This window comes from Pezoporus flaviventris, unplaced genomic scaffold (genome assembly GCF_033815535.1).
Source record: "Pezoporus flaviventris isolate CSIRO_AGI_PZ_B2104156 unplaced genomic scaffold, CSIRO_AGI_Pfla_v1 ptg000213l, whole genome shotgun sequence".
In the NCBI taxonomy this organism is placed as follows: domain Eukaryota; kingdom Metazoa; phylum Chordata; class Aves; order Psittaciformes; family Psittacidae; genus Pezoporus; species Pezoporus flaviventris.
Genome location: NW_026892761.1, coordinates 10,569,901 through 10,586,928, shown reverse-complemented (window position 1 = coordinate 10,586,928; position 17,028 = coordinate 10,569,901). Strand labels below are relative to the sequence as shown.

The 17,028-nt window shown below is 44.5% G+C and overlaps 3 protein-coding genes across 5 annotated transcripts; 2 read left to right on the top strand and 1 right to left on the bottom strand.

The window, feature by feature from the left end:
- Positions 1 to 1,463, top strand: ATP5F1E (ATP synthase F1 subunit epsilon). Of its 2 annotated transcripts, none has more exons than XM_061441642.1 (3): positions 1 to 153; positions 273 to 399; positions 991 to 1,463. In XM_061441642.1, exons 1-2 carry the CDS (start codon positions 122 to 124, stop codon positions 394 to 396), a joined length of 156 nt encoding a protein of 51 aa, XP_061297626.1. In that variant the 5' UTR covers positions 1 to 121; the 3' UTR covers positions 397 to 399; positions 991 to 1,463. The 2 variants fall into 2 exon arrangements, with proteins under 2 accessions (XP_061297626.1, XP_061297625.1); XM_061441641.1 differs by having other exon boundaries at positions 273 to 408.
- A 643-nt stretch (positions 1,464 to 2,106) lies between these two features.
- TUBB1 (tubulin beta 1 class VI) lies at positions 2,107 to 8,612 on the bottom strand. 2 transcript variants are annotated; one of them, XM_061441835.1, is made up of 4 exons: positions 8,444 to 8,612; positions 4,572 to 4,680; positions 4,278 to 4,388; positions 2,107 to 4,182 (listed from the first exon to the last, which is right to left on the bottom strand). In XM_061441835.1, exons 3-4 carry the CDS (start codon positions 4,336 to 4,338, stop codon positions 3,110 to 3,112), a joined length of 1,134 nt encoding a protein of 377 aa, XP_061297819.1. In that variant the 5' UTR covers positions 4,339 to 4,388; positions 4,572 to 4,680; positions 8,444 to 8,612; the 3' UTR covers positions 2,107 to 3,109. The 2 variants fall into 2 exon arrangements, with proteins under 2 accessions (XP_061297819.1, XP_061297818.1); XM_061441834.1 differs by lacking the exon at positions 8,444 to 8,612 and adding an exon at positions 6,274 to 6,582.
- A 1,940-nt stretch (positions 8,613 to 10,552) lies between these two features.
- CTSZ (cathepsin Z) lies at positions 10,553 to 15,593 on the top strand. Its single transcript, XM_061441762.1, has 6 exons — positions 10,553 to 10,735; positions 11,186 to 11,349; positions 12,903 to 13,082; positions 13,696 to 13,846; positions 14,105 to 14,267; positions 14,691 to 15,593. The coding sequence occupies exons 1-6, from the start codon at positions 10,593 to 10,595 to the stop codon at positions 14,802 to 14,804; spliced, it is 915 nt and encodes a 304-aa protein (XP_061297746.1). The 5' UTR covers positions 10,553 to 10,592; the 3' UTR covers positions 14,805 to 15,593.
- Positions 15,594 to 17,028: the final 1,435 nt, after the last annotated feature.

Here is a 17,028-nt window from a genome sequence, read left to right as displayed (position 1 = left end):
TGTTGATTGGCTAGAGAGCAGCGCTGCGGCCTTTCCTCTTCCGGCGGGCGCTGACCTTGCCCGGGAGCGGAGCGGAGCGGGGCGGGCGGGTTGCGGTGTGTGTGAGCGGCCGCCGGCAGCGATGGTGGCGTACTGGCGGCAGGCCGGGCTCAGGTACCCGCGCCGCGGCAGCCGGGCTTCTCTCATGACTTCTTTCCTCCCGGGGGGGGGGGGGGGGGGGGGGGGTTTGGTTCTCACCGTCGTTTTCTGTCCCCTCTTCTCTCCTGTTTTAGTTACATCCGGTTTTCCCAGATCTGCGCCCAAGTTGTGAGAGCGGCGATGAAGCCTCAGTACAAAGCGGAGGCAGAGAGGGCGGCAGTGGCCACGGTGAAAACCGTGAAGCCCAAGAAGGAGTAAGCTGTAAGTCAGGTGAGCGGGCCGGGTGCTGCGCTGCAGCTCCTGTGCAGGTGTCCCAGCGTGGGCTGCGGTCATGGCGGTAACTGCGGTAACATGCTGTATGTGGAAGACCAGCGCTGATCTCCGTGCAGACTGCTGGCTGGCTTAGCACTAACGTGTGCGGGTGCATGCAGCCAGACTGTGTATTGGAGGGGAAACCGCTTCGTCTCATTAGTTCAATAAAGTGATGTTCTATTCACCAGCATCTGCTTTGAACGACTTTGGTTTGGTCAGAGTTGTTAGAGAATTAGCACAGAACTGCTGGGTTTCTATAATAACACTCAGAGGTTTCCTGTCTCTTCGCTAAGGCAACAGCCAGCCTCCCTGAACTGCTGCTTCTTCGAACCAGCAGATTTATCTGTATAAGGGTTATCTACTGCATGTGAAAGATAGATGCTTTACCTTTATTTGTGACACTGCATACATCATGAGCAGATGAAATCTCTTACAGCTTTTATTATTCTTGGTCTGAGATTAAACATTACTGCCTTTTGTTTGAATCATACCTTGTGCGTCTGCTTGAATGTAGTAACTTGTATTTTAAATCTCTTATAGGAACTGATGTGTGGTGAATACTCCAGCACCAAATGGCAAAGCTGTGGACAAGCTCAAGTCTCTGCAATATAATGTCATCACATTAATTGTAAAACAACTTGCCTCTATATACACATCATCATGCTAATAAATGTAATGTCTGTTAAACAAATGCACGTGTGGGAAGTGGTGCTCTTCTTAAAACTAAGTGGTCCGTTTTGCAGAGACATTCATCTTTCACTTGTATTAAAATAATGTTTGTATCACAGTCTGCTATTTCGTAGCAACATGTGTTTAAGGCGCATCTCTTGCTGGATTTCAGGGCAATATTTCAAGTACATAAATAAGAGATTTAATCCTTGTTTAAAACGTTTCTGCCTACTTCAATGATTATAACTTCAGAAAAAAGTGTTCTTTGCTAAAACCTATTTCAACAGGGAATATAGGCATATAATTGCAATAATTAGAAATACCTCTGCTGGTTCCTGCTGGAAGTGCTGTGTACTTGGCTTTAAAATTCTCTGTCATCGTGGTGTTCAAATTCCACTTGTGCTTAGAACAATACAAAATTGGTGAAAATCAGTTTGGTGCAGCTAAAGGTTATGGCTAAACCCTCAGCATAAGAAGGATGTGGAGCTGCTGGAGGAAGTCCAGCCATGGAGATGCTGCGAGGGCTGGGTCAGCCTGGAGAAGAGAAGGCTCCTTAAGGGGAGACCTCAGAGCAGCTCCAGTGCCTAAAGGGGCTCCAGGAAACCTGGAGAGGGGCTTTGGACAAGGGCCTGTAGGGACAGGACAAGGGGGAACGGCTTTAAACTGACAGAGGGAAGACTTGGATTACACATAAAGCAGAAGAAGCTCTTCCCTGTGAGGGTGCTGAAGTGCTGGCACAGGGTGCCCAGAAAAGCTGTGCCTGCCCCGTCCCTGGCAGTGTTCAAGGCCAGGTTGGATGGGGCTTAGACCAACCTGCTCTAGGGGAAGGTGCCCCTGCCCGTGGGACTGCTGTTGTCTCAAACAGGAGGAATGATGTTCTTAACAGTATAATAAACTCTAAGAGTACAAAAAACCACCCAATTCAATTTCCTCATGCTACAAGAATAAGCTGATTTTTGTCTATGAAATGTTTCAAGTATTAATGTATTTTATGGAATAATATATAATTTTTATTTTAAAGAATATTATAAATACATTGTAAAGTAAATGGCTGTGAATGGCAAGAAACTTTTTCTCTGAAGTTAAGATAGGCATTTGATTCAGTGATTGCTGTTGAACTTAGACCTAACTAGCTGCAAACCATTCTTTCCACTTTGTAGTACTGATGATAGGAAGAAAATTCACAGTAGTTTAGTTAATACATGAGAAAAAAACCAAACCAGACCAAGACATTTACACAGTGTCCTTAACACTGTATGCTAATAATTAATAAATCTATAGTTTGAAATAGAAACAAACCACACAAGGATAATGGATACAAGCTCTGCAATAATATAAGCAAGCCAGCAATGTGATAGAACTATTAAAGTACTTTTAAAAAAGTGAGACTGTGCATAATCAGTTTTTTGCCCTGTGTTGTTTCCTCTCTTCTCCTGCAACTTAAGGAACTGCACTTTTCTGCAGAGCTACATCAGTCTGTGGAGTGTGTAATAAAAGAGGCAGTGCTGCCTTTGCAGGCCAGACAGGTGTGTGCATGGTCCTGAAACAGTAACAAGGTCACAAACAAAACAGGGACTGTTTACCTAAGAATAAATACATTTGATGAGTTGGTAGCGTATTTTGCTGTTGCTTATGATCCTGGTATATATTTATACACAGGCACAGAGGCTGTATATTACATTCAGTATCAGCAATAATCTTCAAAAGGTGAATACATTCACTAGAAAGGCTGTTAGGAGACAACTTGTCTTAGCAGTGGATCTTTTTTGAGAGCAAGTCAGTGTCAACAGGACACTCTCACAGGAGATTGAAGCACAGCTGCCCTTAATTTCAACAGCACTGTATTGTAATAATGGATATATTTTGGCCAGATGCAGAGAATTCTTCAGAAAGGTGTTATTTTTGGTCTGCAGGTGATGGTTATTGCTTTTTTTTTTTTAGTGAGTGTCAACAGGCTTATTTGGAGACTGTTTTGATATTGCCATTGTTTTTACTGAGCTTCCTTTTCGGGGCTGGCTTCTGCTTCTACCTCTTCATATTCCTCAACATCTGCAGTGGCATCCTGGTACTGTTGGTACTCGGACACAAGGTCATTGGTATTACCTTCTGCTTCTGAAAACTCCATCTCATCCATGCCTTCACCTGTGTACCAATGGAGAAATGCTTTTCTTCTGAACATAGCCGAGAACTGTTCTGAAACCCTGATGAAGAGCTCCTGAATGGCTGTGTTATTGCCAATAAAGGTAGCCGCCATCTTCAGGCCTCGTGGTGGTATGTCACACACAGCCACTTTGACATTATTAGGGATCCACTCCACAAAGTAGGAACTATTCTTGGTCTGGACAGCCAACAACTGCTCATCCACTTCCTTGGTAGACATTCGGCCTCTGAAGATGCATGCCACCGTCAAGTAACGTCCACGACGAGGGTCGCAGGCTGCCATCATGTTACGTGCATCAAACATTTGTTGAGTAAGCTCTGGCACTGAGAGGGCTCGGTACTGTTGGCTGCCTCGAGCTGTCAGTGGAGCAAAGCCTGGCATAAAGAAATGCAGTCGAGGAAAGGGCACCATGTTAACAGCCAGCTTCCTCAGATCTGCATTCAGCTGACCAGGAAAACGGAGTGAAGTTGTGACACCACTCATTGTTAGGGACACTAAGTGGTTGAGGTCACCGTAGGTGGGATTGGTGAGCTTTAAAGTTCTAAAACATATATCATATAGAGCTTCATTGTCAATGCAAAAGGTTTCATCTGTATTCTCGATTAGTTGGTGGATGGAGAGGATGGCATTATATGGCTCTACGACTGTGTCAGATACTTTGGGTGAAGGAACAACACTGAAAGTGTTCATAATCCTGTCAGGATATTCTTCTCTGATTTTGTTGATGAGGAGCGTGCCCATACCTGAGCCTGTGCCACCACCAAGTGAATGGATGAGCTGGAATCCCTGAAGGCAATCACAGCTCTCACACTCATTCCTGACCACATCCATGACATTTTCAATCAGTTCAGCGCCTTCTGTGTAGTGGCCCTTAGCCCAGTTGTTCCCAGCACCTGAATTACCTGTGAACAGAAAGAACAGCCACAAAGTTGGGAGTTAAAAGGCCATTCTGGGACAGCTGACTCCAGTTACTTTGCTAACAGCAGGCTGTACATACCATGAATAAAATTGTCAGGTCGAAAGAGTGGGCCTATTTTGCTGGACCGTACACTGTCCATCGTACCAGGTTCCAGGTCCACCAAGATAGAACGGGGCACATATTTATGGGCTAGGACAGAAGTAAACGAATGTGAACAATTACTATTAAAAGCCAAAGAGACAAGCTTATGACCTGCTTTGAAAACTCCAATCCCCCTACAGTGATTTGGGGAATGTATCTTTTAATTACTTATTTTAACCTCCATGTTGGCTCTGCAAATTGCTCTGCCAGCACCCAGTGCCGAGCACTTACAGTAAGCCTCATTGAAGTAGACGTTAATTCGCTCAAGCTGCAGTGATGCACCCCCATAGTAGTTTCCAGCGATGTCAATCCCATGTTCATCACTTATCACCTCCCAGAACTGAAAAAGGAAACAGGTTCAACACATTTACAAAGATTTACTCTTTCTTCAGCACAACATGCTCAGCACCAGATCTACTGTGCTCATGCCCGACTGCACACACAGTGAGAATTTTGCCTGAAATGGGGCATGTTTTGCCATTTACTCATTAGATCAGAGTGGGGATCCTCATCTCCCCCCTCCACAAATAAATTCAAGGCAATAGTTTAGTATGCTGCTTAGCTGTTACCCATGTACTAATAGGTGGAGGCCCTCAGTTTTGTCCCTTTATAGTAAAGGAAAATTGGTATTAGTTTAAATAACACAGGTACTAGTCGGTATAAGCTTAACATAAAAGCTGCGACGGTGGACTGGGGAGATGCACAAGTGTCACGGCAAAGCTGGCTCAGCCAAATTTGTGTGCTAGCAATGCCTTCCACAAACAGATGTTGGTCCTGAGTGTCCTATCTTGACATTCACCTGGATGTCTTGTACTTGGGCTCTTATCTAGGCGGCAGCCACAGCAGTGTTACTGTGACACACCCACCCACTTATAATGACCAGGCTGGTTTAATGTTAAAGGTCTCCTGGGTTAGCATCCAGTCTTGGTTTGGGTGTACAAATACACTCCTGCCAGCACATGCATGCTGTAGTGGTGTGTGCATGTGTACTTTTCTTACAGGTGTTATTACACGTAAGTGATTCCCAGGTCAAAGCCAACACTACCACACTGGCTGCATTCTAACGGTCTCGGTCTAACATGACATTCCCTGGCCATCCACAGCTTCATGCTCCAATAAAAGGAATTAAGGTGAGATTTGTGGGAGAAAGAAATGGAGGAAGAGTACAACGGAACAATCTTTCAGCTAATGTGTGTCTTCAAAGACTTCCTGGCCCCAAATTAACCCAGATACCCTTTGGTTTTTGACAACTTATCAACTAAAAAGAGGGCTATCATGCAGCAAAAAGCAGCGAGGTTTGGTTGGGTTTTTTCTCCGAGCACACAAACTCCGCCATGAGTGACTTCTCCCAAGTAACAAGCATGACAGTGTTTGAACTACACAAAAGTACTCCAAACGACATCACAAAAAGAGCCTCGCACAGGTGGCCAGTTCGGCAGGAATCCTTCACTGCACTTTCTGCCACTCTCAGAAAAACCTAGTTGGTCACTGATAGCACAGGTCATTCTGCTGGTTACTACCGTCCCATATTAATGATCACAGTGTGGCAGAGTTACTGCTGTATGGATAAACTAAAGCGCTGTCATCACAACTTTGCAGGCCTGGAATCACTTGCTCTCCCATTTGTCCCAGTATTTCACAGACTAGATTAGTGCCCCTGGAAATACAAGTCTCAGCAGGAATTCACTTACAATCACCATGACATAGTTACTGCAGGTGTTTTACTCTTTGACAGTCTTAACCTTTGCATAAGGAACAAGCCCATCTTAAGACTTTCATATCAAAATATTCACATTCGCTGCTAATGTGCCATGCATCTTACCACTGAGGTAGCAAATTGTTCCCCCTGAAAGTCCCCATCTAGTAACAACATTTGACCTGCTACCACTGGGAGCCCTTACTACTAATGACCAATACTGAAAAGAGATCTTACCTTGGATCCAATTTGGTTTCCACACTGGCCAATCTGAAGATGCACAATTTCACGCATTTTGTGTGGCTTAGAACCTTGGTGGCTACAACCCAACAGGTTTTGTGGTTGCAGTCCCCAGCACAAGCCCTCTCTGCTGCTCTATCAGCTACACCCAGCACAGTCTGCCCCAAGGGGCCTTTTTATACTAGTGGGACTGTCACGCAGCCAGCAAGGGGAGTAGCCAGCACCTCAGGCTGCTACGAGTAGGCAAAGTGCCTATTTACTGCCTGTGTACAGGGTACAAGAGCACAGGTACATGACTGAGTGGCTTGGAAAATTGTCACACGCACCCCCCCTTACAGTTAATTCTAGTTCTCTGAGCAGCAGACAGTGTGGTTCATTATTCTATCCTGTATTTGTGGTTCATTATTCTATACGTAATCTATATACAAATACGTATGCATATATAGAGGTTGTAGCCAAAAATGAGTGACCTTAGTTTATTAAGTACATGCGCTTCTGCCACATAATTGACGTTTTAACATCAAATGAGTCATAGAGGACAAGATCCATAATAAAACCCATACCAACTTTTGAGCAGTAGCCCTCTATAATCACCACATTCAATACACTGCCAGGCAAGCTCACAGTTCATAAATAAAGCATTATTGCCAGTGCCTAGCTGCATAAAGGATGGGCTAAGGATCAGTAACAGAAAAAAAAACCTTGTAAAACTGCACTCTCAATGATGTACATTTATTAAAACATTTAATAAGAATCCAGCAACTTCAGACAATCAAAAATCTGACTCATCTTCTTATTAACTTGCCCAGATGGTCTCTCCCCCCACCCCCAGTTTTCCTCTCTTCCTTTCCTGCCATTAAGAAATACAGCATTTCTTATCTTTCTTATTTTCTTATATCTGAGGTGCAGTATTTCAGAACTTGCCAGGAAAATGCTAGAGGTGGAAATGCAGTTCTACTGAAGTTAACTGTTATGTTCACTGCATTAAAGGGAATTATGTGAGGCTGAGCAAAACATGACACAGTCATGTTGCCTGCTGATAACAGGACTAGTATCACTGAGCAACAGAAACCCAGAATGGACTGTCCTCTGGAAGCTTATAGGAGTTTTTTTATGTGTTAGACAGCTTTCCTTTTAAGGACAGGAAAAGGAACTATAATTAGGAAAGCACCTTAAGTTATTTTGCATTAAAAGATGACAGTGGAAGGACTTGACTCATTGACAGTATGGGTTGCTAGAGATAAGGAATCTCTGAGCTTCCATATTGTTTCAAAAGAAAAATCAGCCTATTCCAGACTTCCCCACCACAGCTGACTTCCACTTCCTTCACCAGGCAACAGAGGAACAGGCAACTGCTCCTAAGACAAAGTTTAGCACCAGAAGTGCACCACACAAAAGTAGTTAGCAAACATTCTGCCATCCTCTGCCGACAGCTTGGGAGCCGTCTTCAGGAGGGAACAAGAAAAGCAAGACCTTACACTCAGGTCAAATTAGTCTGTTTCCTTAAAACACAACAGTGTTCTCATTTGTAAAACCCAGAATTCTCTAAACAGTTTAGTTTACTCAGGAAAACAAGCAGTGATGTTCCATTGCCACCCTGTAGATATTTTCTACAATGGCAACGGGTATCTTCTAGAGTTTTGTAAGACAAAATTCTGGAAAGGTTATTTGGACGTTTACTTTGAAAGTAAATTTTATCTTACTCATGCACATTCATATTTGTTTTCACCACCTATGCTTAGCTAAAAGTGCAATTCTAAGTTGTACATTCAATCGCTGCATTCTGACACTAAATATATACCACATAAAATATGCAATGCATCAATTTACAGTAGCCACAACTTATGAAGAAGATGCTCATTCACTGTCCAAAAACAACTGGCAAACAATTTCATCAATAACTATTCTCACTGAGAGCATGTCACAAGCAAAACAAACAAAAAAGGGGAAGTAAAAGAAATGTACAATCACGTTACATTGGTTTTTCTCTTGCTGCAAATAGCTCCTTGGAATCATGTGCCTCCTCTGCAGCACTTCCTTACAGAGTCTTAAAAATGATGGCACGTGACAAAGCACCTGAGGGGCTTTGAAGCCGAAGTGGGTTTGTGCCTCTCCCCTCTCCTCCCCAGCCGTGTCTCTGTGAACCCCGTCGCTCTTTACACCAAACCTGGTACACGAGATGCCTGGTTCGCAGTAGATTTGGTTTCAGGCCTGTCCTCAGCTCTGAGAAACCTCAAGCCTGTTAACTGCCCAGTGTGGTCCCCAGGCACAGCCATGGGACATGTGCTGGTGCAGATTAGCCGTGTGAGCGTCACCAGAGAGAGGGGACGGTGTGGCAGGGCTGGCATCGGGGGACTTTTGGCATTGGGGTGATTAGGAGCAGCCTGGCACTGGGCACAGCTATTACCAGCCTGGCTGCAGGGTCTGTTATCAGCTGCCCACTGCTTCCATTGCCTTCAGAGAGAGCCCTAGATACTAAAGCCCTGACTATGGGGGTAAGCCAAGACCAGAAAAGGCCAGTTGCAGTTTTTTTGTTACTGGGTTTTTTTGTTTCTCTTGTTCTTGCTTGGTTGTTTTTTTTTTTTAATTAATGCCATCACAGTATCCACTAGCAACAAATACACACGTGCAGGGAGGAATATGTGATGTTTTGTTTTTAATATGGCTTCTTGGGAGGACATGGCTTTTCACAGTAGTGGAAAAGACTGTTGAAAGAAAGCCTATTCAATTTGAGATTAGCCTGGCTCCAGACCACCAGATAATTTGATCTATGGACGGCTACCAGATGAGCTGATGTTAGTCTCAACTGATCTGGACTAGCTATATGATCCTTAAAGATGTTACCAAAAAATGTTGCATTCAACAGGCAATAAAGACTGTCAACTTCATCTTTTCGTTTTGGTTAGTAAGAAAAACTATTTAAAGACTACCTCCTGGTGGCAGGTGATACAAGGGAAGTAAGGCAGGACTGCCCATGTAAGTTATCATCAGCGTAATGAGCCCGCACAGTTAAACAAATCAATCAGTTTTGGTACAGTTGGAGTAGACAACAAAGGAGTTCATTACCTTCCTCATACTGCAGATATATGACCCAGCAAGAACCTGGGGCTTGCAGCATGTGAATTCATCTGCCAGGTGATAAATACCCTTACTTGGGACCTACTGCCACAGCAGTTACCAGAGAGTTTGGATCATTTGATGCATTACCAAAGGGGTCAACTGCACAGCAGCAGGCTCAGCTCTTGCTCTGCTGTTCCTTTTGCTGCGTTGGTGCCCAGTTTCTCTATTCATAAGGCAGAGCTAATAAACCTCATGCCTTTTACAAAACGTGCTGAGAGTTAAGGCAGAAAAGCTGCAAGGGAAGAAGTGGTTGTGGTTCACTAAACCTGTTCTACCGAACACGAAACCTCTAGCCCATAGATGGGAAAGCAGAAACTGGTAGTCCACTCGCACTAATTAAACCTTCTGCAGGAAAATTAGAGAACTATTTCTACTCCTGACTAAACCTTGAGGTAGATAATAAGGAATCTTCAAATGTCCTGAAGTCTAAATAACAAAGAATTGGACACAATTTCTCTGTCAACTGCACCATAAAAGGGCTTGAGAAATTCAAACTTAGGGTTAGCAGAACAACCCCTATCCAAACAAGAAAGCAGCCCTCCTGCTCCCTGCACTCACAGTCACTGGGTGCAGCCTTACACAATGCTGATGTGTGAGGACAAAGGTAAAGAAAGAAACCCATAAGCAGTCACACTGGGTCTGCAGCTGTTCCCATAAACAGGGCTCCTTGTCACAACCCGTGCTCACAGCAGCGCAATGGTTTAATAGCTCCCCCCCGCCTTTCTCCTTGGGGGGGTGGGGTGGGGAGGAATGGGGTGTATGTGATCAAAATTGTTTTTCTGAGCGAACACAAGTGATCTCAGGTCTGCGTTCATTCCCTGTCGCTTAAGAAACTAATCAGATACCCTTAGGAAGGATTTGACAATCTTCAGCTTCCCCCACACATAAGCTGACACTGGAACAGGCTGCCCAGGGCAGGGCTGGAGTCACCGTCCCTGCAAGTGCTCACACACGGCGCAGACGAGGCCCTCAGTGCCATGGGTCAGTGGTGGCCTCGGCAGTGCTGGCAATGGTTGGACTGGATGGGCTTTAAGCTCTTTCCCAGCCCGGTTGAATCTACGGCAACCTCCAGGTACGGACCCGCGGGAGCCCCGCAGATGAACGCCGCCTGCCCAGCCCCGCCCACCGGGACCTCCCCGCGCCCTTAAATCCCGGCTCCGGGCCGCGCCGTCAGGGAAGGCGTTACCGGACCCAGCATGGTGGCGATGTGCCGGTACCCCGCGGCCCTCCTCCTCGTGCTGCTCTGGGGCTGCCTCTGCCCCCTTGCCCACGCCGGCCTCTACTTCAGGGAAGGGCAGCACTGCTACAAGCCGGCCCCGCGCAGGTCGCCTGGGCTGAGGTGAGGTTCGGCCCCGCCCCGCCGCCCCGTCCCGCAGGGGCTGCGGACACCCCCGGCTCCCCCCGAGCGGCGCCGCGGTTTGGAGCTGCGAAAGGCGCTAAGCGGCCGCAGCGCCCGCCTGCTCGGCGGCTCTGCGAGCCCGGCGCCGGCCGGGAGGGACTCGGGGTTGCGGGGGGGGGGGTGGGTGGTGGTGGGCTCCGTCCGGTCGCCATCGCCCGAGGGGGTTCGGGAGGGTTCCCCGGGCTGCCGTTGACCCGCGGGGCTCCGGGAGGGAGGTCCCAGGGGTACGGGGGCACGGCGGGGCGCAGAGGTGGTCACGGGACCGGTCACACTGTCCGCTGTCACGTGACGGCGCCGGCCACCGGCGGCCCTGTTACGAAACTCCCTCACGTGTGCCCATTGGAATCCCGGTCACGGGAACCCCGCGCTCCAGCTCCTCTCCCCCCCCAGGACCTACCCCCGGCCGTACGAGTACCTGGACATCTCCGCGCTCCCCAGGAGCTGGGACTGGAGGAACGTCAACGGCGTCAACTACGCCAGCACCACTCGGAACCAGCACATCCCGCAGTACTGCGGGTCCTGCTGGGCACACGGCAGCACCAGCGCTCTAGCAGGTAGGCAGCAAAGACCACGGCTGTGGATACACTGCAACAGCGGGAGTTCCCAAGCAGAAGGTCGGGAGGTTTGGCTTGGATAGAGAAAAAAAGGCTGAAACTCTGCACAAGGAATGCGCTTGTGGCTCCTGCTATGCTGCTGTTCAGGGCGAGGAGCAAAAAGTGGGTTTTCTGCCCGTCACCCAGTGATGGGTGCAGCAGACACAAAAGCATGTATCACATCTCCTTCCCTTTTTTGGTTCCTACGCCTAGAGCAGCAAGGGGCTACTCCAGCAATGCCTGGGTATGAGGAAACAAATGAAGCTGCCTCTCCTGGGAAGGGCCCACAGGGCATTTGCTTCATGAGCGCCATCATTCAGATGAACTGACTCCCACAGTGTGCAGGAACATCTGTTTCAGCAGATTCTATCAGCCTTTTCTTGGGGAAAGGGAAGTAGGGAGTTGTTTCAGTTAAATATTTTCTCTAGAGAGAACACATAATGATTTGCATGCACAGTTGTGCTGCAGAAATACTGTCTGCACAGGGCAGGTTGTAAAAGGATTAACTGTGAAGGAGAAACAGAAGGAACTGTGCAGAACTGGAAAGACAACATAGGTGTAAGCAAACAACAGGAATCATGAAGGATCTGTTCTTAAGCACTACAAGAATAGACACGTATGAAATCCTGAAAGTACTAGGACAGATAAAATACAGCACCTTAATTATATAACTTAATTGTATAGGTAGGCATGCCAGTATGCGCATTTTTCTAAGTATAAAAGGCTGATTGAAAAGAAAAAAAAACCAGGGTATTTTTTTCTTAACTGCTGTGAACAGTTAAAGCATTCGTTCCTGTTCTTGTTGCTGGAAGACTAGGCTGCCATTAACACCTCCCAGTCCTGTCAAATAGAGTTGAATGTTGTTAGTACTAATAGCTAAAAGTACTACAGTGCTATCAGTTAAGACTGCTAATGTGCTGCGAGAAGCGGTTTATAAATACTCATGGGGGAGCTTCTCTGGCAGGTAAGCTAGTTGTATCTGCTAGTAAGCTAGCTGTTTCTGACAAAGTAAGACAGCCAAGTGGCACTGCTTGTCTGGGATGGTAGGGTTGATGTAAGAGTGAAGATCTACTTATGAAAGTTGTCCTTGCCTTAAGTTTTTAAAGACCTGTCTCTCAGATCCTGGGCTGCATGGGCTCAGGTCTGCCTACATGAGTTCATGTACAAAAGGCTAGTGAGACGATGTGCTTGTCAAAGCCAGGAAATGGATCTGGAAGGTTTCAGAAGCTGTGACTTAAAGAGGTCTAGGGCACTTCAGGGCTTTAAACAAATCTAGCTCATCTGTGTATATTGAATTTTAATGGAAAATACTTCCCATGGAAACCCCCAGTAACAGCTCAGCCTGCTGGTGTGAGCTGGGTCATGCTGTGTGCCTCACTGTTGACAGTAGAGGCTTTTACAACACAAGTACTGCTGCCTGCAAACAGTTACAGTTCAGTGGATTTTTAACACTAGTTCCAATGTGTAGCCACTCATATATTTTGCTAACAAAATACAATTTCTTATCCTTACAGACCGAATCAACATTAAGAGAAAAGGAGCATGGCCTTCTGCCTATCTCTCTGTTCAGAATGTGATTGACTGTGCTGATGCAGGATCCTGTGAAGGTGGAGACCACACAGGTGTTTGGAAGTATGCCCATGACCATGGCATTCCAGATGAGACCTGCAACAACTACCAAGCTAAGGATCAAAGTATGATGCCTATTTGCTCTGCTGTAAGGCTTCATCCCAGGCTTAGCAGAGCTTAACATTAAAAAAAAAACCTATAGTTTCTTGGGTTTTCAGCATACTGGTTCCTGCCTTTTGGTGTACTACTTCCTGTTTGATTGACAGGTTTATCCTTACAGGCCTTTCTGTGTGTGTCTTTAGCCAGACAGCATAGCATTAAATCATGCTCTGACAAGTTAGCACAGCTAAATTGTTTTAACCTAATCTCTCAAATCAGTGATACACTATCTCAAATGTATTAAAATATTTACAAGTGTCACCTCAAGCTAAACAAAGGAAAAAATGTAACCTGTTTGGTCATGTGTGACTGGAATAGTTTCTCTATCTATAGAGATGCACATCTGAAACATTCCCTCCCCAGAGCGCTTAGGCCTAAGAAGTAAAGCAATTGTAACTAGTAATTGTAGAGACTTTAAATGTAGTTTCCATAAATTCTTTTCACTGGAGTACATATTAGTAATTACTCTAATATCTGCCTCAAATAAGTTCAGAAAGAAAAAGCTTAGTATCATATCATAATTAATTCACTTGAAGAAAAGCATTCTCTTGCAGTGATGATCTTGCTTTTGTTTTGTAGAGTGTAAGAAATTTAATCAGTGTGGCACTTGTGTCACTTTTGGAGAGTGCCATGTCATAAAGAACTATACTCTCTGGAAAGTTGCTGACTACGGGTCTGTCAATGGAAGAGAAAAGATGAAGGCAGAAATCTATACTAATGGACCAATCAGGTAAAATACATCTTGAATGGTAAAAATACTTATCCACTAGTGATACTGTGATTGAAATACTTGAAACTCAATCCAATGTCTGAAGTGTAGTTCTCCACTCTGGCTTATGTTAGCAGCTCTGCATTAACATGCAGGGCTTCAGCTTGTTTGTAGATAAATTGAGCCCTAAAGTGAAAATATAAGAAAATCAATTGGTTTTAGCCAGGCCCCTGCCTGATCACCTTTATATAAAAATTTGCTTCCTCTGTTTCATTACAGCTGTGGCATAATGGCTACGGAGAAGCTGGATGCTTACAGTGGAGGACTTTATACAGAGTACAACCCCTCAGCTGTGGTGAATCACATTGTATCTGTGGCTGGCTGGGGTGTAGAAAATGGAACAGAATACTGGATTGTTCGTAACTCCTGGGGTGAACCCTGGGTAAGGAAACATGGGAACAAACATGCTTACAAATTATTTTAGGGGAAAGGTGGGGTTGCAGACAGGAAGCTTCAAAGCTAGCCTGTGGGTAGGAAAAGTAGAAGTTTCTTTAATATGAAGCATAACTAATCTGAAGACAAGGCTATTCAGAAAAGCTACTCAAGTTATGTCGGCTCGATCCCAAATGCTACCTTCTTTCATGGGCATGCAGCTCCTGTTATGGGCAACTCTAAGTTACTGTTGTAGGCAAAAATTAAGTCCTGGAATAGATGGGGAGGAGGGGAGGGTATAAATTCACCTAAGCAGATTGCCCCTGTGAACCTAGTGTTATACTTCATCTTAATTCCTAGATTCACTAATCATTCATATCTGGAAGGCAGAACAGACACTGTCTAATTAACAATGTGAATTAATTCTTTACAGGGTGAAAGAGGGTGGCTGAGAATTGTGACAAGCGCATATAAAGATGGAAGAGGAGCAGAATACAATCTTGCTATTGAAGAGGACTGTGCATACGGAGATGCTGTACTTCCTTGATTCTATAGCGTACATCTTTCTGTTTAGAAACCACTTTAGAAGCTTCCCAGCACAACCTTTTTCTGTTTAAAGGACAGCAGTCTAAAATTCCTTCACAATTCAAGACCATCAGGCAGTTCTGCAAAATCAGCCCAGACAGCAACACAAAATGTCTTCAAAGTAAAATATACACAGAGCTGCCTTCAGGTATCTCCAACTTAAAAGCCTTTTACCCATGAGAAAAGTGTTCTGTGTTGATGCACAGTATTGAAATCATACTGACTTCAGTACAGAAACTAAATATCTGTTTAATTACAAATTATGTAGGCATACTGGGAAGGAAAAAGTATACTCAATATTTGGGTCTAGAGCTTATATTAAATTCTCTGACAGTATTGAGCAAATATCTCACAAATCATGGTGCTCACAAGGCTAAGTCTGGCCATGACATGTTAAAAACCTAAATCCCCTGTCGCTTCCTTGGCCTCATGGTGAAACAGTGGTGTTGGAAATCTCATGTAATGCAGTTACATTTATGCAACCAGAATGATTTATCAGGAATTACTTTGCTCAAAACCCAATTACTTACTTGTGTCCTTGCTCAAATTCTGTGCTTTAATATGTGATTGGCTGTGCCCTTTTTCTCCTAAAGGGGCAAAGCTTAAATTGCCACAGCCCATTACTCTCTTAATTTGAAGGTTTCCAATTCTCTTCCTTCACACTTAGCCAGTTACCAAGTGGCAAATGAGTGTAATATCAAATGTTACTAAGTGGCATTAATTGCGTTTAATAAATGGACTTTTTCTTACACAACTATAGCTGTATTGTAAGACCTTACTAATGCATAAATTTGGTTGTACTTAAGAAGTAAGCTCATGGGGTAGCTTACTGAGGATGGCACTGCTTTTACTGGACTTTTTCTTGTGAAATGGCTGGTTAACAGCACAGTATACAGCAACTAAAATGGTTCAAACAGTTCAGCTTAATCTTCAGTGTGCATAAATGTAGTGGAATGTAAGATACAAGTTTCAGGGAAGCATCCAATTTCAACAAGACAGAAAAGATAAATTCAGATGTAGAATACCACTTCTAAATGTCAATCTTCAAAGCCTAATATAAATGAAAACAACCTGTGAATTATGTCTCACTCAAACCTGTAAGTTACAGCTTTGTAATGGTGCAGAGGAGGGGGAAAAAATGTCTTCCCCAAAACTGTATCTATCTGCTGCCTCTCAGTTGGTAGTTTCTGCAACTAACCTTACCTTTCTTCCACAGCTAAACCAAAGAAGTCTGCTGCTAATGACAAAATAAGTTTGGTAGAGTCATGAAGATCAATAAAAGCATAAGATTGCTAGTATCTAGGATGGAATTGAGGAGATTGTGCTGTTCGGATCATTTAAGTTTCAAATAGCACAGCTTTTAGTATTGTGACAATGAGCATGTTTTAGACCAGATGCTTTAGGCCATATTCCAGTAGGCTGGTGTTTCTGGTTGGAAAACTGGAAGATGCACTCCTTTTTTGTAAGAAAGGAGAAGTAAGTTAATCTAAAACTGGCTGCTGTCTCAAGAAGTATCGTGGTAGCTTAAGTGTTCCCGTGCATGAATCACAACACAGAAGAACAAGGTGATTTCCTCCTTACATTTACGTGCAGCTGGACTTAAAGTTCCCATGTCTTTTTAGAAAGCAGGTTCTTCAGAGAACAGATGTGCTTGGAAAAAAGCACAGTGGGCTTGTCTACACCCCTCACTTTTAAGCAAACGAACAGTATTTACCTGTAGAAAGAAAATCCAGCCCAATAAAAAGTGGCCTTAATAAAACTTCGAGAGAAAGCTCTGGAAAAGAAAAACCCCTTTATTTAAAGGTAAATTATAATCTTGGGTGTATCCCTGCACTGTCTGGCATCTACCAGGACAGAGTAGAGATAAGTACAAAAAACAAGCCACAAGAAGCAATTATGACATTTCTGCACACATTCACGTTGCTGGACAGCAGCAGAATGGTAATGAAACTTACCAGTAACATTGAAGCATCTATTTAACAAAAAATAGATTCTGAAAGATAACGCACTCACATCTACGGTTCATCTGTTTGTTAATACAAAACTAACCTGGATTGTTACAAACCCATAGCAGGAAATACATAGGATTTTTTTAGAACGCTAAATAATGCAAAGGTGAGAAAGAGCTAATCACACTAATTCCTTCTATACAACTTACAACATAAAAGCCTAGAGCATTCAAGATC